Genomic DNA, 26,758 nt, shown 5'->3' on the forward strand with positions numbered 1-26,758 from the left:
TTTGCTTGGTGAGTGATTTAGCTAGTAGATGCCTTCTAATCTCAGAAGCTCCATAGAAATGCACATAACAACCAGACACATAGCTCTCTTGGGGGAAAGAATGTGCAACAGCCAGTCATATCAATTATTTCATACAGTATGTTTGGTTCACAGATGTCATGTGTGTATGCAAACACACCTCATGCTGAGGAGGCATGCAGTTAGAGTGGGAGTAAAGGCTTGAAATCAAAGTCCTGTTACAGCGATGTGTGTTGATATCCAGATCATTAAGATTGTCCTAAGGGTCTGTATTCAAACACTGATTATAATCCCCTTCCATTTATGGCTCACTGCTCCAACAAGCTAATAAAAATCTCTGCTCCGGGTTTCATATTACTGAGCTGTAGCGTCTGCTGCAGTACATGCAGCCAATAAGGAATACATTAACATCACCTAATAACAGCACTTAAAGATTGATTAAAGATTGGAGTTGTTTTGATTTTAGTCCATGACTGTTAGCTTAGAGGCCATCTACATGCTAGTGCACTCCTAAAAGTTGACAAATTGAACTTTTAGCAGAAATAATGGTAAGCAAAAATAAAAATTCAGTAACTAAAGGCTTACATGTTGTCACAAAATAAATTAGTTGTGACCATAATCGACTCTCTTAGATTGTAATCAGTCCTGAGACACACAGGTTTTGATAAAGTAATTATAAAATTGCAGTAAATACCAAAGGAAGGTCACGAGGCTGAAACATATGTGTTCCCTGACTTGTGAGAAATAAAATAAAATGACAAAAAAAAAAAAAAAGAAGTGAGATACATTTTTCTCTTGAGATTGCTAATGCCCAATGTATCTTTGTGCTCTGAACTGGTATAGTGCAGTGATTTTATCTTTTACTTAAGTCATTCAGTAGACACTTTTATTCAAAGTGGCTTAGGAAATGAGGAACATAAGCAATTCTTCATACAAAAGCCAACAATATCTGCAGTATCGACTCTTGAGTTCTAATTGTAGCTGGAGTAGTATAGAAGTTAGAGCAGAAGAAAGACAAAGCAGAAAGAAACAGACACAGAGAGATCCCTTATGCATAAAGCAAGTCTCTTATGCTTGTGCTCATGGAAGATAGTTTTTATTTTTTTAAAGTTGAAAAGGTCTCAAAAGATCATGTGGTGATTGGAAGTGCATTCCACAAATGAGAAACAGAGAATTTGAATGATCTTGAGAGCAACTCTCAGCCTCGTTGCAATGGAACCACCAGGTGCCACCTATTCTTTGTACACAGGGAGTGAGAGGGAACACACTGTACACCTGGTGGAGTGATTTGAAGTATGAAAGTGCTGTTTCATCGGCTGTCCTAAAGGCCAATAGTTAAAGCCTTGAATTAGATGCGGGCAGTAACATGAGCCGTCTTTAGTTGGTTGAAGACCAGATGCACTGCTGTATTCTGGACCATCTGCAGTGGCTTAATCATGATTGTCGGGAGGCCGGCCAACAGAGCATTGCAGTAGTCAAGTCTTGATATGACAAGAGCTTGGACCAAGAGCTTATTAAGGCAGGAAAGGTCTACTATTCCTCATGAAAGTTGGGATGGGACAAAGGTTCGTCCCTTTTCTCATACTAGAGAGCATTAGGTTCATCCCTTTTCTCATATTAGAGAGCATAAGGTTCGTCACTTTTCTCATATTAGAGAGCATTTTATTGAATGAAATAATTTGGATACAACCCTGCAGTCAAGATAAGTCATCCAAATTTTGGTCCATTTTCCGGGAAGAGAAAGACTACACCTAGCTAACTGCCATTTTTTTTATTATTAATGTGGGTTGCCTTGGTTTTAATGTGGATTTTGTAGTTACTTGTGTTAAAAGTAACTACTCTCTGCTGCCTTTGATACAGTGAACCACCGGATCCTCATGCCCACCCTGTCCTACTTGGGCATAACAGAAACTGCGCTTGGCTGGTTCGAGTCGTATCTCACAGGCAGATCCTTCAATGACTTCTGGAGAAGATAGGTGTCCAAGTCACACCAGCTAACCACTGATGTTCCTCAGGGTTCACTGCTTGAACATCTCCTCTTCTTGATCTACACAACTCAATCCCTCGGACTGATCATAAAGGCACATGGCTTCTATCACTGCTATACAGATGATACGCAGCTCCACTTGTCATCCCAGCCTAACGACCATACTGTCTCCGCTCGTGTCTTGCCTTTCAGTTATGTCTGCCTGGATGAAGGAACGCCACCTTCAGCTGAACCTTGCCAAGACAGAATTCTGTTGATCCTTGCCAACCCATCCATTGACCACAACCTCACAATACATCTTGGTTAAATGCTACTAATGCCAACCAGAGCAGCCAGGAATCTAGGAGTGCTTCACTTGCTACATATCGTTAACCACATGGTCTTGCGGGTATGCCCTGTACAAGTACAACAATAGGAAATACAGTATGTCAACACTGGAAATAAGCTATATTGGTCAAGCCATTACATGGGGTCTTTAAAAATGATGTGTTGCAGGGCTCTCTACTATGTCATGACAGCAAATTATCATTAATTATAATTAGCAGCACTGACCCATAATTGAACCAATTAATTATGTAAATAGAGTGCTTATCATCACTGTGTTTGGTAGAGATTCATAATTTCTTTGAACAGATCTGCTGCAGTGCAAGGAGGAAATATCTTCCATTTCTGTCTGTACACTGAGAGGGAGTTTATGGAAGAACATAGTGTCAGGACTGAGACACCCTGCATGTGTGACTGTGTTGAGAGTGATGATGTGGCAGGGCGTAGGGCGGGGCCGGGTCGTGATCCTACACACCCGGTCCCGTATTAGGCTAATTAAGCCTCTGTGAGGGATAAAGGTGGACTGCAGAGGATCGTGCGGGAGAGAGAGATCGTTTACGGACATGTCCGTCATGTGTGTGTTTATGCTGTCTTTTAAGTTTATCATTAAACTATTATTTATATTGAAAAGCCGGTTCTCCGATACGCCGCAGCTTGTTCCTCGGCCACTCCTCCACCCTCTATCGGACGACAGCCGCGCCTCTCACCAGTGTAAAGGAATCAATGGAAAGGAGGAGGCGAGAACCGGCTTTTCAATATAAATAATAGTTTAATGCTAACTTAAAAAACAACATAAACAAACACATGACGGACATGTCCGTAAACGATCTCTCTCCCGCATGATCCGCTGCAGTCGACCTTTATCCCTCGGAGGCATAATTAGCCTAATACGGGACCGGGTATGTAGGATCACGACCCGGCCCCGCCCTCCGCCCTGCCACAGATGACTTCTCTGTTCAACAGCAACATCTCAGTAAAATCATGACCCAGACACTGACAGTCAGCCAAATTGTTCTACCCTGTTTTGTATTGTTAAATTCTGAGAGTGTAACACATTCTGTAATGTACAGTCAGTTGGCCATTAAATTAGAATAAACCCTAATCAGGATTGCTCTGAAGGTGTTTATGTTGCAATAATGAATGGCTGACTGTACATTAACCCACTAAATACACAAATGAATGTAAATGATATATTTATGCACTTTAGGGATACACATTATACAAAAATATTTGACCGCATTATCCCACAATTGACCAATGAGAATCAAGTATTCCAGAGAGCTGTGTAATATTCTATTCTATTCTATTCTATTCCACACACACACACACACACACACACACACACACACACACACACACACACACACACACACACACACACACACACACACACACACACAAACTCACTTTAATAATTATTGTTGTGTGTTCCATTCTGTTGTGATCAATGTGTTCATGATTATTTTTTAGTCTTGGGCTCCTTTTGTTTACTGATTTCTTTGTGCTACTTGAACAATATACTTATGCTTTGGAAATTTAAACACTCTTATTTTGTGAATTTATTTAAAATACATAAATTGCACATAATTGGTGGCTTTGAGAGCTATCTTGGACAAAAGTATTACTTTTGACGGGCCCAAACCTGTCTGGTACGTGAATTTGATTAACATTTTTTAATTTTAATTTAGTGCAGGGGCCACGTCACAGTTACAATGTACATGACTTTATTTTCTGCAGAACACAAATGAAGATTCTTTTTAGAAGGATATCTCAGATCTGTAGGTCCATACGGTGCAATTGAATGGGTGGCAACATTTTGAAGCTCCAATAATCACATAGGTCAGCATAAAAGTAATCCATAAGACACCAGTGGTTAAATCCATGTCTTCAGAAGCAATTTGATAGGTGTGGGTGAGAAACGGATCAATATTTTAGTAAATTTTTACTAGAAATTGTCCTCCCTGCTCAGTCTATCTCCATTTTAACTTTCACTTTCACAATATTCTTGCGTTTTTGGTGGTTCACATTCTTCATGCATACGCCCCCTACTGGGCAGAGAGAAGAATTTCTAGAAAAATTGTATTTAAATATTGATCTGCTTCTCACCCACAACTTTTCATTTCATTTCTGAAGATATGGATTTAAACAGTGGAGTCTTATGGATTACTTTAATGCTGCCTTTATCTGCTTTTTAGACCTTCAAATTTCTGGTCACTCTTCACTTGTATGGACCTACAGAGCTGAAATATTCTTTTCAAAACTTTAATTTGAGTTCAGCAGAAGAAAGAAAGTCATACACATCTGGGATGGCATGAGGGTGAATAAATGCTGACAGAATTTTCATTTTTGGGTGAACTATCCCTTTAACCTCTGAAATCCAGTCACTTTTACTGGGTAATACAGACTTGAGGATTTCATTGCACAGGATTTGAAATCAAATATCCTATTCTGTATGACTGGATGAGCTGTGTTCTAAGCCGATTATAATTCTATATTAAAGCACCATGTTGTTACATTGCTTGGCAACCATAGCCACTAAGAATTGTTTATTATTATTATTGTAACTTACTGAACTAATAGTACTACTATATTACAGCAAATTAATTGTTTTTATTATTGTTATTCAAAAAACTGAACATTGATTGTTTATTCAAAATAGTCCTGATGTTACCATTTTTTAAAAACAATCAATCACTTGAGGCTGTGTTACAGTGATATATATATATTTAACCCCCTTTTTAACCTGTGGTAAAATCACTGTCACACAAGCCCACTTAGGGCTTATTGCTTTATTCCATTACAGTCAAACTGTTACTATTCTTGTTTGGAGAGGTGACACACACTTCACAATGCCTTTCTCCCTTGTCACCATATGAAGCTATTCCACAACATAAACACAATTATCATAACACACCCGCACTGCCACAGCAGTTAATTCACTCTAGATTTTGACAGAAGGAAGGCCTGTAAACTTGTTTCAACATCTTGACATAAAGTACCTGCCACACAGACACCTTGTTGTGTACACTAAGGACAACAAGTACAAAAAAAACATAAATAAACCCATCACTTTTCCAGAGTCAGGGCAGATGTTGCTGCCTTGCAGAATATGCCAAATTCAGCATGGATATGTTTTTGAAAGTGGAATATAGTCAATAGAGCTTGTCTGGAGTGGTGTGGTGTGTCTGGAGTGGTGTGGTGTAGTGGGCTAAAGCACATGACTGGTAATCAGAAGGTCGTTGGTTCGATCCCCACAGCCACCACCATTGTGTCCTTGAGCAAGGCACTTAACTCCAGGTTGCTCCGGGGGGATTGTCCCTGTAATAAGTGCACTGTAAGTCACTTTGGATAAAAGCATCTGCCAAATGCATAAATGTAAATGTTATAAACTCGTAAATACCTGTTCAATTACAGTGCATCCGGAAAGTATTCAAAGCACTTCAATTTTTACACATTTTGTAATGTTACAGCCTTATTCCAAAATTGATTAAATTAATAATTTTCCTCAAAATTCTACAAACAATACCCCATAATGTCAACGTGAAAGAAGTTTGTTTGAAATCTTTGCAAATTTACTAAAAATAAAAAGCCACTGATCATCCTTGAGATGTTTCTACAACTTGATTGAAGACCACCTGTGGTAAATTCAGTTGATTTTACATAAAAAAGACACACAAGACACACACCTGTCTATATAAGGTCCCACAGTTAACAGTGCATGTCAGAGCACAAACCAAGCCATGAAGTTCAAGGAATTGTCTGTAGACCTCCGAGACAGGATTGTATCGAGGCACAGATCTGGGGAAGGGTACAGAAACATTTCTGCAGCATTGAAGGTCCCAATGAGCACAGTGGCCTCCATCATCTGTAAATGGAAGACGTTTGGAACCACCAGGACTCTTCCTAGAGCTGGCCACCCGGCCAAACTGAGCGATTGGGGGAGAAGGGCCTTAGTCAGGGAGGTGACCAAGAACCTGATGATCACTCTGACAGAGATCCAGCATTTCTCTGTGGAGAGAGGAGAACCTTCCAGAAGAACAACCATCTCTGCAGCACTCCACCAATCAGGCCTGTATGGCAGAGTGGCTAGTCGGAAGCCACTCCTCAGTAAAAGGCACATGACAGCCCACCTGGAGTTTGCCAAAAGGCACCTGAAGGAATCTCAGAGCATGAGAAACAAAATTCTCTGGTCTGATGAAACAAAGATTTAAATCTTTGGCCTGAATGGTAAGCGTCATGTCTGGAGGAAACCAGGCACCACTCATCACCTGGACAATACCATCCCTACAGTGAAGGATGGAGGTGGCAGCATCATGGTGTGGGGATGTTCTTCAGCAGCAGGAACTGGGAGACTAGTCAGGATCGAGGGAAAGATGAATGCAGCAATGTACAGAGACATCCTTGATGAAAACCTGCTCCAGAGCACTCTGGACCTCAGACTGGGGCGAAGGTTCAACTTACAACAGGACAACGACCCTAAGCACACAGCCAAGATAACAAAGGAGTGGCTGCGGGACAACTCTGTGAATGTCCTTGAGTGGCCCAGCCAGAGCCCAGACTTGAACCCGATTGAACATCTCTGGAGAGATCTGAAAATGGCTGTGCACCGACGCTCCCCATCCAACCTGATGGAGCTTGAGAGGTCCTGCAAAGAAGAATGGGAGAAACTGCCCAAAAATAGGTATGCCAAGCTTGTAGCATCATACACAAAAAGACTTGAGGCTGTAATTGGTGCCAAAGGTGCTTCAACAAAGTATTGAGCAAAGGCTGTGAATAATTATGTACATGTGATTTTTTTGTTTGTTTTTTATTTGTAATAAATTTGCAAAGATTTCAAACAAACTTCTTTCATGTTGTCATTATGGGGTATTGTTTGTAGAATTTTGAGGAAAATAATGAATTTAATCCATTTTGGAATAAGGCTGGAACAAAATGTGGAAAAGGTGAAGCGCTGTGAATACTTTCCAGATGCACTGTACAGCTGCTCTACCTATTTTGGTGCAAATCTTACAGACCCCATTTCCACCTTTATATTTTTAAACGCCTATATCAATTTATATTTCAGTTTTTTTCCATTAACATTATTATTGATTCATAACTAAATGCAAAGGAAACACACACACACACACACACACACGCACCCACACACACACACACACACACACACACAGACACACACTATAATAAATGTAATCATCTGCGTAAAGCAAAAGCTTATGCGCCATAACTCCCGCCATCACCCCTGTAAAAATCATCCTCCTTTCTTATCGTGGCTACAAATGGTTCCAGGGCAAGACAGGACAATAATGAAGAAAGAGGGCAACCCTGTCGGGTACCCCTATCCAGATTAAAAAAATCAGAAATTAATCAATTTGTCTGTATCGCTGCTACCGGATGTCTATAAAGCAACTGAATCCATCCAATAAAAGTATTCTAGGATATACAGACATGACAACACATTGGCTATAAGTCCAGGACTAGAAAAGACTGTTTATGATACCTGTACATGATAACTGCTCTCTCTGGCTCAGCGGCAGCACCAATGCAGATTTGAATGTTCCGGTATGATTTTCGTCAAAGGTTTAATGGACAGGTGAATCGTTATCATTTAGAAAAGAGATTGTGTAGGTGTTTGAATCGAGATTGCAATATTTTTATGATTTAATCGTGCAGCTCTACACATAAATATAGTAATTATGCAAGGTAACAACAACAACAATAAAAATATATAAAAGTTAAAAGATATGAATTTATTTAACTCTTAAGCTAATTTACATTTGAATTAACGCTTTTGCATGCTAACTAACGTAATTGTCGAACCTTATGAAGGGTGAGGGTCAATATCCCTTGGCTCTTCAGATATATCAATACATATATATATATATATATATATATATATATATATATATATATATATATATATATATATATATATATATGTATATATGTATATATATATATTTAATAAAGTGATGAATTAACTATAAGCATGATCACATAATCAATTCTATTTTCTTATGCATAATTGAAATATACTTTGAATCATATGTGTGTTGAATGTTAATTAGTCTCTTTTAGGAACATTCCAGAGTCTCTCTGTCCTGCACGTCGGCTGAAGGTCTTTTGGGGATAAGCTTATTTGTGATGCTCTCCAGCCTCTCAGGGAGGGGTCAGGGGAATGCGTTAAACATGTGTTCCAGATGTATTCTGTGTTTGATTGTTACCTTTCCATGACTAATTATATGGTTTAAAGTCCTATGTAATAATACCTGAATAGTAGAAGTGTGATTTTCTCTTATTATTTCTTTAGGGAAGAAATGTATGTTATTTCAACCCTCTCCTCTGCCCGAGGAGTGAATATTTTATCTCTCTGTTTTGGTTTAAATGGCCTGATAATGTGTGCTCTGGCTCTCTTGTGCCCAGAGAAGGACTGTCGTTCGTCAGTGTTTTGTGTGTGCGTTTGACCTTCTACCTAGGTTTTGAACCAGGGATGCACACCAGGCCAACTTCGAAGACGCTCACGACCATCTGCGTGGTCACTTCAGACGTAAATCTCGGGCGCGGACGACAAGTGCGCTGATTAATGTTGATAGGCCATTTAACTATCTATATGTTGTGACTTTATGTTCTTTTAGCCAATCAGGAGTAAAATAATGGAATGTACGTCCTTGCAAATGGTATAATTGATGTAAGATTTTGTGTAAGGTACGAGTTAGCTTTCGATCTCCTCGTGAGACTTTGTCGCTGGCTCTACCAATTTCACTGCAAACTATTCTTCAGTAAATTTTGGATTCTTTAAATTGCACTTCTCGACTCCTGGTCTTCTTTCTCCATATCTGGTCCGGGTCATGACTGTTATACCCCTAACACTTACCTATGCATTAGCGGTGTATTCACAATGCTATGGCAACTTGCCGGGCAAATCCATAAAAATTATTTGACTGACCATACTTCAATCTGAAACTTTAGCACTAAGCACAGATAATTTCAAGCTTTCACAAGAAATTAAAAGTTTACATACCTCAATATGCTTCCACAGGTTGGATGGCGAGTTTTTGAAGGCTGTGATATGTGCTGCTTTAAAAAAATAACAACCATTGAATCCTAAATTTGAAAACCTGAATACATACACAAGCACAGTACTGCTCAACTTCTTCAGTGTGTGTGATCTCAACATGCCAGAGACACAGATGACATCTGCAACACAGCTAATACAGGTACTCCACTAAATCAATTAATAATTCTGCTTGAAATGTTACATTTGTGCTTACATTTTAACTGCATCTGGGAGGAAAAGTGCTTTTTGGTTTATTATTATGCAGTGGCACACTGACAGTGACTGATGTATGTCATCATAAAATCAGAGACCCTCCCCTCGAAATCAGAACACATGTGGTCACCGGAGTCACATTTAAGCAACCAGGTGTAAACATGTGATTTGATCACCTGAGACACATCTTAATACCAGGTGTAAACAGGGTTTTACTGATATCAGACAGATTAATACATTCACACATAATCGATCACATTTACAATTTAAAAAATGCCTATTCAGTGGTCTGCCCAGTCACAGTGAAGTATTAAGGGGATAGGATAGATCATATTAGATAAGCAGAATCAGAATGAGTTGTATTGATATGTGTTCTCACATACACAAGGACATTTTTTGGTGATTGGAGAAATATAAAACAAGGTAAGAGTATAAATAGACATACAAATAATAGGAGATATAACAGAATGGAGTATGTACATGTACAAGTGGTAATGTATGTGCAAGGTATGTACATTTATTGAATTAAACATGTGAATTTACATATGTATATGAGATATGTATTTACAGTATTGCACTATGGAGAAGTCCTGAGGCAGTTTAATTGATTATGAGGAAAATGGCCTGAGGGTTCAAATCTGTTCTCATGCCTGGATGTCCTGGCACTCAGTGCTCTGTAGTGCCAGCCAGAGGACCACAGTTCAAAGAGGGAGTGGGTAGGGTGTGTGGGGTCCAGACTGATTCTACCTGCACGTTTCCTCACTCTGGAGATGTATAGGTCTTAGTGGGTGGGCAGGGGGCCACCAATAATCCTCTCAGCAGTCCTGACCGTCCGTTGTAGTTTCCTTCTGTCTGATTTCGTTATAGATGTACACAGGACAGACACGGGGAGAAGAGCAGTGGAAAAGAGCAGTGGAGAGAGAACACATCCCTGAGGAGCACCAGTGCTAATTGTGAGGGTCCCGGATGTGAGTTTCCCCAGTCTCACTTTCTGTCTGAAAGCTGGTGATCCATAGACGGATTGGGGTGGGCACCGAGAGCTGACTCAGTTTGGTTGAGGGAAGATCAGGCATTATGGTATTGAAGGCTGAACTGTAGTCCACAAATAGGATCCTTGCATAAGTTCCAGGTCTGTCGAGGTGTTGCAGGATATAATGCAATCCTATATTGACAGCATCAGCCACAGACCTGTTTGCTTGGTAAGCAAAGAAGGGGGTCAGCAGGGGTCCAGCGATGTCCTTCAGGTAGGTCAAAACAAGTCTCTCAAACGACTTCATGACCACAGACTTGAGAGCGACAGGTCTGTAGTTATTATGTCCTGTGATTTTGGGGACCGGAATGATGGTGGAGCATTTGAAGCAGCAGGGAACTTCACACTGCTCCAGTGATCTATTGAAGATGTGCGTGAAGATGGGGTCAGTTGTCAGTGCAGACTTTCAGACAGGCAGGTGAAACAACATCTGGGCCTAAAGCTTTCATAGTCGATTTTTTTTAAAGACCCAGCACACATCCTCCTCACAGATCAGAAGTGCAGATTGAGTAGTGGGAGGAAGGGGGTTCCAGGAGGTGTTGGTGTGTGTGTGTGTGAAGTGAAGATCAGAGTGGTGGAGTGGTGTAAGACTGGGCATTTCAAACCTGCAGTAAAACACATTTAGTTCATCAGCCATTAGTTGACTCTCTACAGAGTGAGGGGGAGGTGTCTTGTACTTGGTGATGCTTTTTAGGCCTTTCCACACAGATGCAATATCATTGGCTGAAAACTGTTTTTTCAGCTTTTCAGAGTTGCTTCTTTTAGCCACTCTGATTTCCTTAGTAAGTGTGTTCCTGGCCTGGTTGTACAATGTTATATACCCACTTCTGTAGGCATCATCTTTGGCATGACAAAGCTGTTTTCCTGCAAACCATGGTTTATCATTATTGAATGATAAAAATGTCCTTGTAGGGATGCGCATATCCTTACAGAAACTGATATACTGTATGATGTCACGGCATCTGTGAATTCGTCCAGGTCTGAGGCTGCAGCCTCAAAAACACTCAAATCAGTGCAGTCAAAGCAGGCAGCTCTGCTTCATTGGTTCATCTCTTTACAGTCTGTACTACAGGCTTAGCTTATTTTAGTTTCTGCTTGTAGGTCAGGAACCAGACAGTGATCAGAGAGTCCTAATGCTGCAGGTGGGACAGAGTGGTATGCATTCTTTACAGTGGCGTAGCAGTGGTCAATTATATTTCTTTCTCTGGTGGGGCATGTAATGAGTTGTTTGTATTTTGGCAGTTCACGGTTGAGGTTAGCTTTATTAAAATCTCCAATAATGATAATTGAGTCCATGTGTTGTAGCTCCATGTCTGTGATCAGCCAGCTGGTGCAACGCTGCATTCACACCTACTTGTGGCAGGATATAAACACTCACCAGAATAAACTAGGAAAAATACTGTGTCGAGTAGAAAGGCTTACAGTTGATGAAGAGTGCCTCTAAATTAGGAAAGCACATCTTCTTCAGTGCTGTTACATCTGTACACCCACCTCCGTTGATGTAAAAGCATGTTCCACCTCCTCTCATTTTCCCTGATAACTCCGCGATGTGATCCACTCTGAACAGCTCGCATGTAGAGCACCTCTGTGCCTCCAACTAAGATGTCTAATAAAAAGTCTGAACAATCAAACACCAGCAAAAAAGGATCAGGTATGCTCTGCTGAATATTCAGCAGTTCATCCCTGGTGAAAAGAGCGATTGGGCAGGAGAAAGTGTGACAAAAAACATGACAAACAAACAAAAGTAACAAAAACGTTAGAGCTCCACACCGAAGCTGCCATCTATGGCGCCATCTTTTTAGGACATATTTATAAACACCAGAACAAAAAGATACTATTATTACGGTTCATACTGTAAATAACAAACAATAAGGGTATTCTTCCAAAGGATTCCAACATTAGGAAAGAGTAGCTGAAGTTTTTACAGCACATTGTTTTGTGAGCCAATCTAAATGCAGACTTTGAAAAAAGGCTGTTATTGATGGACGGCTCTGCAGAAATGATATTGGATTTAACAGCAAAATCACAGTCAGTGTGTGAGCGCAGCAAAGTGCTGTTGGTCTTTCACATAAGTACAGGGCTTTTTCAAGAAGTCTTTAAAGCACAACAGCTAAACACAGTTCTAATGGTCAAAGAGAGAGTAGAAATTTGGTCGTGTAAATCTAAATTACGACCTAAAAAAATCTAATCACAGAGTTAATAAAGTTTTAATTGTAGATTTGTTTTTTACATAAACCTATCGATTTGTTTCAGAAGACATTATTTGATCGACTAAAGTTTACTTTTATACTGCCTAAATATGCCTTTTGGACTGTCAAATAGCCAGCAGTCTAGTGACTCCTGTTTACTTGCAGAATGGACAAAAAGAGCTGAAATGTGCTTATAAAAATCTTCACTTCGGTTCTGCTGAAGAAGGGAAGTCATACATGTCTGGGATGGCAAAGCTAAGTAAATAATGAGAGAATGACATTTTTGGGTGAACTAAACCTTTAAGTGAATCTAATCATGCTTTCAGGTTTTAAAATGGGTAGAAAAGGAACAAAAGGTATAAACAATAGTACAAAGCCGCCAGCCTCTTTTCCGCAAGAGAAAAGCTCATGCCAAGAAAAGCAGCCCTGAACTTCAGACCGAGTCTGATTTCACTGGAAGAGAATGCAGAGGAAATTCTGGAAGCTTAAACCTTTAATGGATGAATCTACAGGGCTCTCTATTCACAGTTCTCCCTATTCACAGTTCTCCAGTACCTCTATTTATCCATGTCTGAGACAGTAAAAGACATTTACTGGAGTCATCTTCTGCGATCAGCTCTAAGAATGCATGTGCTACCATTCATATGAGGAGAACCGTAGAACTCATATTAAAACTAGGTTTGTGGACCTTTAGGGGACACTGTATACTCCACATTATACCACTGGCACAACAGTATCTCTATATCTTTTTGCAGAACAGAAACGGCTAAACTGTTTTGACCCTTGGAAGGTAATGTCACACATAACATATTTAATGTTAGCAAGAGATGATTCCACATAGGGTTGGGCAAAATTCTGAATTTAAATCTGAGCGGGCTCTCTTTCAACTCATGAGTTTGAATTGAACTGGCCATGCCCCACTGGATGTTGAAATGACAGGAAGAGTAATTTACTATATTGCAATTCAACTGAATTGAAATTCAACACAGTCAAACAACCGTGGAAGTTCATTAGTCTAACACAACAACAAGATGGGTGAGAATAGATAACCTCTGTTCACACAAAAATGTTCTCATCATTTACTCACCCTCATGCCATCCCAGATGTGTATGACTTTCTTTCTTCTGCACAACACAAACAACAATTTTTTAAAAAATATCTCAGCTCTCTAGGTCCATACAATATAAGTGAATGGTGCCCAGAACTTTAAAGGTCCAAAAAGCACATAAAGGCAGCATAAAAGTAATCTATAAAATCTAGTGGTTTAATCTACAGTATATCTTCAGAAGTGATATGATAGATGTGGGTGAGAAACAGATTAGTACTTAAGTCCTTTTTTACTATAAATCTCCACTTTCACATTCTTCTTTTATTTTGGATGATTAGCATTTTTCATGCACATCACCACCTACTGAGCGGGGAGGAGAATTTATAGTAAAAATAACTTAAATATTGATCTGTTTCTCACCTACACCTATCATATCACTTCTAAAGACATGGATATAACCACTGGAGTCTTATGCATTACTTTTAAGCTGCCTTTTTCTGCTTTTTAGACCTTCAAAGTTCTGATCACCATTCACTTGCATTTTATGGACCTATAGAGCTGAAATATACTTTTAAAAATCTTAATTTGTGTTCAGATGAATAAAGTCATACACATCTGGGATGGCATGAGGGTGAATAAATGAGGAGAGCATTTTTATTTTTGGGTGAACTATCCCTTTAAGGGTTCCTTCATGTAATTCCATTTGGAAGACTTTACAGTGAAATAGAGCATTCAGGAAAATTAAGTGTTTTCCTACAAAAATAAAAAAAATGACACACACACACACACACACACACACACACACACACACACACACACACACACACACAAACAAACACACACACATGTGTATATTGAAATGCGATAGATGTCATTTCAAACATTTATAATTATTATCATCTAATGTTTCTGGAAATACCCTACATGTTGTATGATTACAAGTTTTCAGGTAATTCATACTGAAAATTTTTATTTTATATTAAAAACTACAATTACTAAATTTCTTTGAATTGTGTTCCTTTTGTACTTACTGAATTCAAATTCTGCAACTGTTGGACACTTCAATTCTGAAATGTATAGTTATATATATTATTAGGCAATGCCTTCATATAAATGAAGGTATTAACCCTTGTGCGACCTTTGTGGCTAATTCCAACAGCACAGTTTTTTTGGGTGAATTTTGATATTTCAACCTTCAACCAGTTACTAAAATACATCTATAATACACTGTGTACATAAAATAGTACACTCAGGACCTACAGGAAAAAAAAATGTCCCCATTGAAACCCATTAAATCTGCAATATTTGATCCCAGTGCCATTAAATCATAAAACCATGAATTATATAATATTATGCTTTCATTCCGGAGCCCTGGCATCAAAATCTAACTTTTTTATATTTTCCACCAGATGGCACTATTTTCCTCATATTTAGCCTATGGAACAAATACATGTTTTTTTTCCTATTTTCTGTTTGCTGTATTATAGAGCACTGCAGGCCAATTGAATAAATGACACAGATGCAATCGTATGGGTGTGTTGATATGGATGTCAAAGTGTGTTTTGTAAGTGTGTATTGAGAATGTTTGTGTGTGTGTGTGTGTGTGTGTGTGTGTGTTTGTGTTTGTAAAAACGTCAGTGACATTATGTAAACAAACTAGCATTTAAAAGGTTAAAATCCTGAAAATGAATGAATATTTGGTAGTTATGGTCAGGACAAGTCAGTGAAAGTGGAAAATAATATTTATATATTAACATTTTTATGGCAGTTTTCTGATGCTGACATTTTTGTCCTCTAAGGTCCTGAGTGTGAGTTTTATTTTGTTTTATCTGACACTGCACAAAAAAGAACAATGCGTCAAAATCAACGTTGTTGCTAATTATTGGCATATTCCAGACTGTGATAATCCCCCCTAAAACATTCCCCTTAACATTTAGTATATGAAAAATTATTTTAAAAAATTCAGAAACAACAGTGGCATTATATAAACAAACTGCCATTTAAAGGGCTAAAATCCTTAAATTGAATTCATATTTGGTAGTTATGATCAGGATGTTGGTTAAATAAAATGAACTAACTGAAAGTAGAAAATAAAATTAATATAAAATATTATTATGGCAGTTTTTTGATGCAGACATTTTTGTCCTCTAAGGACCTCTGAGTAGATTTTGTATTGACACACAAGGATTAAAAGCATGTGACTTATGAACTAATTCAACTTGGCTGGTTGCTTAATACTGTAATTGGGTAGCTGATGCATAAGAGCCATTTCTATTTTGAACATGCTTTAGTCCTAACTTTCCCCATAGATAATTGTATATTTAATCATAAAAATACTTGGATTGTATATAAATACACATGTCATATATTGTGAGTCTAAACATGCCTGGGATTTCAAGTTAAATACTTTGCTCTGCACTGTAGAGGACGTTTCTCACATATTTCTTTCCCTGAAAGGCAGAGTCAATCCAATCTGAAGTACAAGGATTTCACTGTTCCAGGTTTTTCAAAGTTAGCTAGCCAAGGACAGCAATACCGTTCTTGTCCAATAAACACATGTCTAAAATAACCATTATAAATACTACCAGACCTTAATATGTATTACTTTATATTATCTTATTGTAACACAGTTCAATGGAAAGGAGAAGGTGAGAACCGGCTTAACAATATAAATTATATTTTAATAGTAAGCTTAACCAAAAGACACATACACACACACACACAGGTGTCGGACATCTAGGGCTTCATCAGCCTAATTAGAGTCCGGGTGTGCGGAATCATGACCGACCCCGCCCTCCGCCCTGCCACACTTATATTAAATAAAAAAGAAAGTCACCTACTTTCTATTATTTCATTGTTACATTACATTTGAAGTATCTTATTACTAATTAATATGATTACTGAGAATAACAGTAGCAGAATACAGCAGAGCAGGTACATAATGGCCACATAAACATGCAGATAAATAAGGTTGTCGCTCCTCTTTTGAGTGTGTAATCCCATTTTGTTCTCACAGATTTGGGGTATTTTAGGGGAGTGACAACCACATTCAACAACTATCATATTTAAAAATAATGAAGTGTTGCTTTTAATTATTGCTATGTGCAAATGCCCTATAGTTTGGGGAGTGACTATTGTATTTTGTACACACATGGAATGATAATTTAGGGGATTCATTTAAATCCCACAGTTGTCACTCCTTAAGCTTTTAAGTGTGCATTTGACCAGTGACACATAACATTAAGATTAGATAATCTCTTACATGTGACAGCATAAACTAAACACATGCATAATTTGATGATGAATTACAAAGGAATGTTTTTAAATCTACTGGGAATATACAGGGGTCACATGACAGATGATCTCCTTGGCCCTGTATTGTTTATGGTTGTTTTGAGATTACCAAATCAAATTAGCAATGTCAATGATTTCCATTAGAATTAATCACCTAATCCACATCTGGTTTTAAGTGTTGGATGCAATGACACAAATTAAGGTAAAGGTGCCAGTTGTGCCATTCCTCCGTATCTACTCAAATACTTCTCTCAAGAGAGATCTGGCTAAAATCAGTATAACATTTCTTTGAAAAAACTGCACTGGTTTTCAGATTTGTCTTGAATATACTGTGCAAATGCTAACACATAAAGGCACACAATGGCAGCCAACAGTGGCTGATCACTCATAATAATAAATCCTTGCTTTAATGTAATATATTGACATTAGTTATTGACATCAAATCATAATAATATAACTGAAGTGTTCATGTATCTCAAATCAATCTCCAAAAGTGTCACACAAACACCAATTTCCACTTGTAACTGTGTCATTTATCACATTGTTTCATCGGTATAAAATGTTAATATCTGAGGTATACCTTTAAAAACTGTCATCAAGCTGGATAAATGGCAAGAAAATTGATTTAGAATGGAATAACCAGAGAGTCAGGAGTTGTTTTATTGACATGGCCATTAGTGTTATGCAGTCCATTTTGTATATGTGTTTTAATATACTGCATAAAATATTAAACTCACAATTTTACAAGGTGGATATCACACTAGTTAGTTTATTTTTCATCATATATCACAATTAAGTGAGCATAGGGGTGAACATTTTTTTTATCAATATTTTTTTCAATATTTTGTGGAAGTTGCCATTTTTGGTTGCCATGACCACAGGTGCTATACACTGTACACACACAGAACAGAACTGTGTTCTGTTTACAGTCAGGAGATTGACTAAGTGGACAGAACAGTGTCTAAAATAGGTCAATGCTACCGCATATCCTCAGAAGGCCCAACAGAATCACATAATACCAATGCATTCCTGTGAAGTTTCTAATGATATAACTTCAGAAAAATCTGAGTATGCACTGACTGAATTAATTGCTGTTTGTTCCATTTTCTGAGCCAAGTAAAACTTTCACCGCAGCTGTGTGAAGTCGCACATTGGATTTCAAGAAAACGGCCTAAAGCAGTGTTCACACTGACAGCTACTTTGTCACTGCATGTGGCTAGTGGCTGGCGGTTAGGTCGTTAGTGGTGTGTATGGAGAGTCTTAACAGCACTGTTTCTTTACAATTAACTATTATTATTAAAATATTAGGATCACTTGAGCTCTTCCACCTTCTCTCGTATTGGCTGTCGCTCCCGAAAGTCGCTCTTCATTTGCATAAAGTTAAACACTTCTCAGCTTTGTCATGTCGCTGACCACGGCCACGTCCGGTCGCCAACGTTCGCCGTCGCCTGTGCTGCCGGAAGTCGCCGGCTCTCATTGAAAATGAATGAGATGAGGTTGTTTTGTTGGCAGTGTGAACGCAGCTTAATGCTGTCTTTGTTGAGTGTCAGTGAAAGCATGTGCTTAAATGAATCTCAATAAATGAAACATGAAAAATTTCCACACATACCTAACTATCATTAAATATATTGCACATGACCATAACAACAACATTTCACTCGATTTCAACTCGATTATTGAAGGGCTACAATATTGAACGCATGTGGATAGTTGACAAGGAATACTTTTGCAAAGTTGACATGTCCTTTGATGTGATGCTTAACTCCATCTAAAACCATTTTAAACAGCATATTACTAATCATTTTATAATTATTACAAATGCTGCTTTTGTGACCTCATATGAATTAAGAGGCTACATGGAATAATTGTTTATTTTGAAATGGACTGTATTTGTCACAGGATCATTTAATGGAAAGGTTTTTTGGACTTTAAAAAGGTGGAAAAACTAGAGAAAAGAGAAAACAAGAAATAGTGATCTGTCTCATGAACTAAGATATACTTTCCATGATACATTCAAATGAATTTGAACCTAAAATCTTAATGTTGATAGAAAAAAATGTCAATGGACACGTTATGTGTGAACTACCCATTTGCATTCTTAAAATTTCTGTAACTTACTAGCAATGCTAGCCATCTGAACCATGCAAAATCAGATAATCCAATCTTAGATCATGACAATCAGCTAAAAAACAATGAAACATAGTGCCATCGGCAAGACCTCTGACTTGAAATAACAATTTAAAGCACATTATGCAATATTATTGCATCATAAAATCCAACATAGCAGATTATATGAGTTTGACATATCTCATTGCCTGAGCTTCCTGTTCGGCACAGTGACCGCTGTCAGCAGCCCATTTCCTTATTCCGCTAATCTTTTTATGATCCTTTCTAATGTTTTTTCCTGTATCTTTAATCTCACTCAACATGTGCTGTGATTATTCTAAGCAGGAGTTTAAGATTTGTCGAGAAAGGCCGGTTTCAGGGCTTGCCTTGCATAAACAGAGCAGAAAGGAAAGACTTGCTTGACTTGGAATATCTTGACTTTGCTGCTGTGGTCACTATTCACTTTCATTATATGGAAAAGAGCAGTTTTGACATTTGCTATAAATAACTCAGAAAAAAACTCATTCAAGTTCCGAAAGTGTAAATGTAACATGTAAATCAAGGCTGGACTGGGAAGAGAAATCGGCCCAGGATTTTACCTGGCAACTGGCCCAAAACTTGTCGAGTGTTGATGGTGATTCGCTGTCCTTTCTGCATATCGCGGTGCCGTTTTGTGGTCCGTTCTGCATAACGCGGCGGCTCATTTGAGCTTATCGTGGCCCATTCAGCACATTTCGCGGCCGACCCACCGGCCCGCTCGGGTCTCCCGATGGCCAGTCTGCCCCTGACCGGCCCCAAAGTGCGTCGGCCCACCGGGAAAATGCCCGGTATGCCAGATTACCAGTCCTGATGTAAATGTAATGTAACTATTTTTAAGTTCTATTGACAGCATGCTAAAACAAAACAAAACAAACAAACAAACAAGAACAAAACAAAACAAAACCAAAACAATAAAAAAAAAAATATTATAATTACAATGGAGATCAGTATGTCAAGTGCACAACAGTTGCCCCATAGATTCATTAATTTCTGAACAACTCATTTTGTGTTCATTTTTACAAGCTTAACTTGTTTTTTTTTTTTTTACTTAATTTATCCCAATATATTCTTTTAAGAGGCACAATCTGGAATTGTACTCTTGAGAAGTTTTGAGGCGGGCCACTGCTCACACTCTCACAGTATGGGGTCTGTTAAGATAAAAGACACGTGAGAAAGACACAAGGCACCTGAGTTCTATACAGCCTATAAGTTACCCTGAGAATAACAAATGGCACCCATAACACCGTTCCGGAGGTGTAAGACAGCTTTTAAATATCATAGCAGTTGAACATCCAGTCTGACTGGAACATTCAGTCAGATTATCAATAAAAACTTTACTAAAATTCACTAACATTGCTAAGGCAAGTATCACTATACTACTGCTCATACTTCGGGACTGAAACAAACTTCTACAGCCCTATTTGTTAAACATCGCCAAATAACTTGCAACAATGATACTTCAAATCTTGTGGCTTGTCGAGGAGAGTTTTAAAATGTATTTTCTAAGCACTCAGAGTCACAATTTTTGCTTGGTGGATGATAAAAAGTCCAAAAACGTCCTTTGATTTGCACTGAAGGAGGGACCCAAGCACTTCTTATGACCAGAAAATCAAAGAATTAGGGACGGAACGTTTTTTGACTTGAGTCAGTAGAGATGCCCTAGCAACCACCCAGAACACCCTAGCAACTGCAAAGCAACCTGCAAAAACTGCTCAGAAGACCTGCATAGCAACTGCATAGCAATGCCTTGGCAACCACCTACCGGCAAAACACCTTTGTATAGTGGCGGTGAGTTTTACATCGTCAATCATCACTCACATTTTCTTTAGAAGTCCAGAAAATCTAGTTCCATAAGGAATTTCCTATTTCTTCCATAACTTCCTCCTTCTTAAATTCCCTTTTTCCAGCCGAGATTTCCTGCAGGATGCAACAGACCCCCAAATGTGAGATGTGAGTTGAAAGCGTGTTTTATAAACATAGCTGGCTAAGATTTCACCCCTGTCCTGCAGACACTGACCTCCTCGGCTGGTGGTCTCAACCTCTGATTTGGCACACTGCGATTGTTTTCACTGCTTAATGGTGCTCTAAATGAAAACTTCACTGGAGGAATGCTTTCATACCTGAAGTTATACAACCTGAGGTATGAAAATAACAGTGCTTGTAGCTGTCATGCCAGTGCGTACTAACACGGATAGTTCGGATAGTTTGCAGTTCCAAATACAGGATGTCACAAACACGTTTAAAGACATGTTGTCATCATTTCTTCACCCTTATGTTGTTCCAAACCTATACTATATACTATAGAAGTGAGGCAGAATGTTCAGTCTCAGTCACCATTCACTTTCATTATATGGAAAAAAGATTCAAAGAAGGTGAATGATGACTGAGGCTGTCAGTTCCTAACATTCTGCCTCACATCTCTTTTTGTGTTCCATGGAAGACAGAAAGGCATACTGGTTTGGAACAACATTAGGGTGAGTAAATAATGACAGAATTCTCTTTATATCATTAACATATCTGAGTCTGAATCAGTTTTTGTTGTTTCTCTACACTTTCTTTGCTTATAAAGAGATGTCCTGAAACAATCACAAAAACTACATGGCTGACTTCTTGTTTGAAAGGAGCTTTTGTAGCTTGTATTCTTTGGGGAACTCATTGAGTGCCATGCACAGATTTCAAAAGGCACCACTGTTCTTGTAATGTTCATCACGTCAGACCGACAGCAAAGAGATCTTCATTCTTTGCTTGTACAAGAGGCCACTCAATGAACACACAAGCTATCATACACATTCAGTGAAATTATGATATTTTCCTGGTTTTACTCACGGCATCCTGTATGAGCACAGAATTGTAAATGACCTCACTTATAGGGGTGGGAGGTATGACCACATTCTTATATTATGTTATTTTTATATCATAGTAACAATATATATCATGATATAATGTAGTTATTTTTGCTGGAAATTCAACAAAGTATTTGTATATATTTGGAATAACCATGTGATAATTCATACATTTGTACAATTCAATGAATTAAATACTTTACAAATCTCATTTGATTATTTTGCCTTTTGTATTTGGAACATGATGGATGCAAATCTAAAGATGATTATTCATATCAAACGAATGATGAGTCTGACAGCATCATGTCATTATGTCAACATTTGAGTGTAACACGTTTAACAGTAAAACTAATATTATAAAACAGATAGTTCGAGTCCAAAATCTATTCTGTTTAGCCATGCACATTCAAGCCCATTGTAATATAGCTGATATCCCCACACATGTGACCGCACATCAGTGAATTCTTTATTAATGCAACATTTCTCAACAACCTTAAACAACTAAACTCTTCTTCACGTTCCACCCCTAACAAGTTCTTCCTCATCTTGACTTGCTTGGGACATGTCCATTCCTCCATTCTTTGTCGCTCTTACATGTAAATAACATAAAGGTCACGTAAATGTAATGTATATGGGTCAATGACTTGACATTCATTTGTTTGTCCGGATCTATTAAGTTATAAGAAAAAATGTTAAATAATGTAATTCTTACAAAACAATTACTTGAATAGACCTCACTCTGATGAACATGTTTTCAATTTCAGAGTTCAAAGTAATTTTGATATTTTTTCTGGGACTTACCAAACCAAAGTCAGGCAGGGATAAAGGCGGCCGGTAACGACAGTTCGAGAGAGAGAGAGAGAATTGCAGGCAGCTGCCCTGTGTGTGGTTATGTTTGTGTGTTTTTGGTTAAGTTTATCATTAAATATTATTTATATTGTCAAGCTGGTTCTAGCCTCCTCCTTTCCATTAACCCATTTACACTGGTGCAGAAACCCGGGAGGGAGGAGGGATGCCCTCCACCGGCGGACGGAGTAGCGCGACCACCCAGATGCGGGGAACGCCTGCCGTCCACGGAGCCAGTGGGGACTGGACTCCCCAACCGCCTGGTGCAATGGGCTGCTGCCAGGGGCGGAGGAGTGCCCTGCTGTCCCCCAGAAACGTGGAGGGGTCGAGAGAAGAACGCTGTCCGAGAGGGGAGGAGGGAAGCTACTCCCCGACTGCCCGGAGCGGTAGGGCCGCTGCCAGGGGCGGAGGAGTGACTCACGGGTCGCCGGGAACGCCGAGGGGCGTTCTGTCCGAAGAAGATTGGAGGTCTGACTCCGGTCCGCCCGGGAAGGAGCGGCTGCCGTCCGCCTGAGAGGGTGGGGGAGTGATTGAGGACCACGCGACGGTGCATCAGAGAACTGGTGAGTTTCATTTTCTTTCTCTCTCGAACTGTCGTCACCGGCTGCCTTTATCCCACACAGCCATAACATAAACTTGTAACATGCAATACATCTCAAGTCAAACTTATATAACGGAAGTTATCTATAAAATAAGTCTCTGTATAAGATGCACAAACATTATAGTTTATTAAAAAAAGTCCAGTATAGAATCAGTTTAATTTTTTTTTTCAGGTGTGTTTACACCCAAGAAGATTGGCTACATGTGTGATCAACATACAACATAGAGAGAGAGTTTCTGATATATTTTAACTTTTGTATTTTGCGCATGAGTACTGTATATAACTTCCAGGATGACTAGTAATGTATTAAAATCTCTTATTGTCTTAATATCTAATGGACGTTCATAATAAGACATTGCTTTTGTCACTTTACTTAAAACATACATTATAACTTCTGCAGATAAAATTGATGTTGCTTGTGTTATATACTCTAAGGTATAACTATGAATAGGCAACTATTATTATATATTATAATTGTGGTTACAATTATTTATGAGAAATTATAAGGTGTATTATGAGACATTACTAATTCATTATAATGACTTAACAATGCATAATATGGGTTTAAAGGAAATGTTACCGAAAGTATTTTAATACCTTTTGCTTGATGGTTACACCCCTTGACATTTTAAAGTCATTAAATAAGATTTTTTTTTTTTTAATACTATAAATATTTTAAGAAAATGTATAAAACCAACATGGACACAATGATTACATTTGAAAGTCACATGTTATCACTTTAAAATATGAAACCTGTTAAGTTGCAGTAAAATTGCTGTATTTATGACATTTTCCAATAAATCTGCAAGCAACTACCACATCTGCTATTCACAAATGCAACAGTTTTCAGTTTTTTTTTATCCGTATTGCTACCATTCACGCATCATCACCAAAATGCTGTTAAAACTCTGTCGTTTGCTGAAAATGACCTTAAGTATTAAGTAGCTGCAATGAAAGGAGGCATAAGTCTAACTGTTCCAGTTATGTCTACTCATTTCTTTATCCACTCAAATGGAAAGAAGCTCTTTCGTTTCAGCGTCCCTCCAATTCGATGACATCTCTTTCCACAACATAGATAATCACGATAATTGATTCCTGCGTCTCAGGCTTACAACGAAACGGTCTGGAGTAATTGCGTCAACTCATTCAGAACTTTGTGATTGACTTCTTTTGTCAGAGCGTCCTAACCTCATACATGCTCAAACCATTAATCTTACGGCTTTGTTCACACATAGCAGCAACCACATAGACCTTTTTTTTTGCAAAGTTACAACCTCTTATGATGGCAAATTGCAGGATCTGACAATGGGTTCAGTTCACACATGGATGAAAATTCTGTTAAACTAAGGGAAAACACTGTTTTGTGAAAGTGCTTCTTATGAACCTTTATAGAAAGCTTTCTCTATTGTTAGATGAAAGTATTAGGTACTGCTAGATATGAATAAAAGAAACAGCAGTGCAGTATGAACAGACTAACACCCTTTTTAAAGCAGTCTGCCCAGTGTGAAATCAATCTACAATGGCGCCAACATTGTTAGTCTGACTAGATCTGACAAATCCAACAGGCAGACTGTGAAACCGTTGGCACCAGTTGAGGAGCTCAGACTAACGGTATGATGTCTATATCATTTGACTTTCATCTGTCTAGTAGTTGTCTTGGTGAACCTTTTCTTTGATATCTGGAGCTTCCAACATTTTGTCCTTCATCCTGTCTGAGAAAAACAACTCTAGCTTTCAACTATTCGTGCAAAGTCTGGTGCTTCATCATTTCAAGGTGAGCATAATTTCACAACCCCCCCAAAAAAGAAGCAAGTTCTAATCACTGACACTGACAAACCTCTAGGATCCTGTCATGAACCAGTAGTCCTCCTTTATCTGCTGCTCCATTTTCCACAATCTTGGATATATAGATCCCATCACTGAGATGCTTCAGTTCCTAAGAAAAAAATTAAAGATGAGGCATCAATTGCTGTAGGCGTATATGTGCTGAAAAAGTATTTGTCAACTTTTAGAAATATACAAGCATAATACTGTATTACATTAAGCTAATACACATGGCCTAATAGCTACAAAATGCCAATGTTGATTTCATGGGGTCTTTATGGGCACTCTCAGCCTTTATTCATAAGACGTGTGAATATGAATAACATTTTTAACTATGGCTGTCAATTAAGTGAACAGGTGCTAAATAGACAAACAGCTTGCAATGATTCTCCAGTAGATTAGAGAAGGCATTTTTAGTGAAAGCCAAACCCACAGCTTGGCCTCTCCTCTCTTCTTGGACATAATCTAAGTGAGAATTTAATGGCTCCCACGCTTGTATTTCACACAACGTTCTCGAGAGAAATGTGTGGAGTTCATACTGTGCGAGCTGCAATTATCTCTTTACATGTGGCTCAGTTGCTGATTTTGTTTTTCTTGCTTACAATGGAGGGGTTGATTGAGTTAGGAATGACTGTACAAGTGCCTTTTAAAGCTAAGACGCCAATTAACCCACTTCATCCATGTTTTCCATGACATTATTCTTTCTTCTGATGTTACATCTATTCTATATTCATCTTTATATATATATATATATATATATATATATATATATATATATATATATATAGTGTGTGTGTGTGTGTGTGTGTGTGTGGTCAAAAACAATTTTGAGGTGTAACGCAACATCATATTTGAGGTGTAAACTCCCCTCACCTGTCAATCAACCACTGCGCTAAAACAAGAGTTTGAACTTCACCAGTTACGAGTGATTTTAAAAGGAATTAATCATCCAATCGGAAAATTTTAAAAAGCGGATACATCCACAAACACGAGAGCTTCGTGGATCTTCTTCAGTGTGTCTGATATCAACACAGATGACAAGCATGAACATCTGAAGCTCCTTTATAACAGGTAATCCACTAAAAAACTGATAATTCTGCTCGAAATGTTGCGTTTGTGCTTAGATTAAATTTCAATTTAAAATTTGCAACTGTGAGAAACCATGAATAATTTTTTGTGTCACTTTACTTTGTTGCACTTTATTATCATTCAGTATCACACTGACACAGTGATTGATGTATGTCGTCATGAAACAGAGACCCTCCCCTCCAAATTCGAACACAAGTGGTCACAGGAGACACATTTAAGTGACCGGGTGTAAACAGCAATGTGTCTCACC

The 26,758-nt window shown here is 38.4% G+C and overlaps 1 protein-coding gene across 1 annotated transcript in view; it reads right to left on the bottom strand.

Moving 5' to 3' along the window:
* The window catches only part of pdzrn3a (PDZ domain containing RING finger 3a), a 39,152-nt gene that overhangs the window by 7,665 nt on the left and 4,729 nt on the right, over nt 1–26,758 (bottom strand). The window contains exon 3 of the mRNA XM_052092046.1: nt 25,433–25,531. Within this exon, the coding sequence (XP_051948006.1) occupies nt 25,433–25,531 (99 nt within the window). The remainder of the gene's footprint in view (nt 1–25,432; nt 25,532–26,758) is intronic.

Source organism: Xyrauchen texanus, chromosome 25, assembly GCF_025860055.1.
Source record: "Xyrauchen texanus isolate HMW12.3.18 chromosome 25, RBS_HiC_50CHRs, whole genome shotgun sequence".
Classification (NCBI taxonomy): Eukaryota; Metazoa; Chordata; class Actinopteri; order Cypriniformes; family Catostomidae; genus Xyrauchen; species Xyrauchen texanus.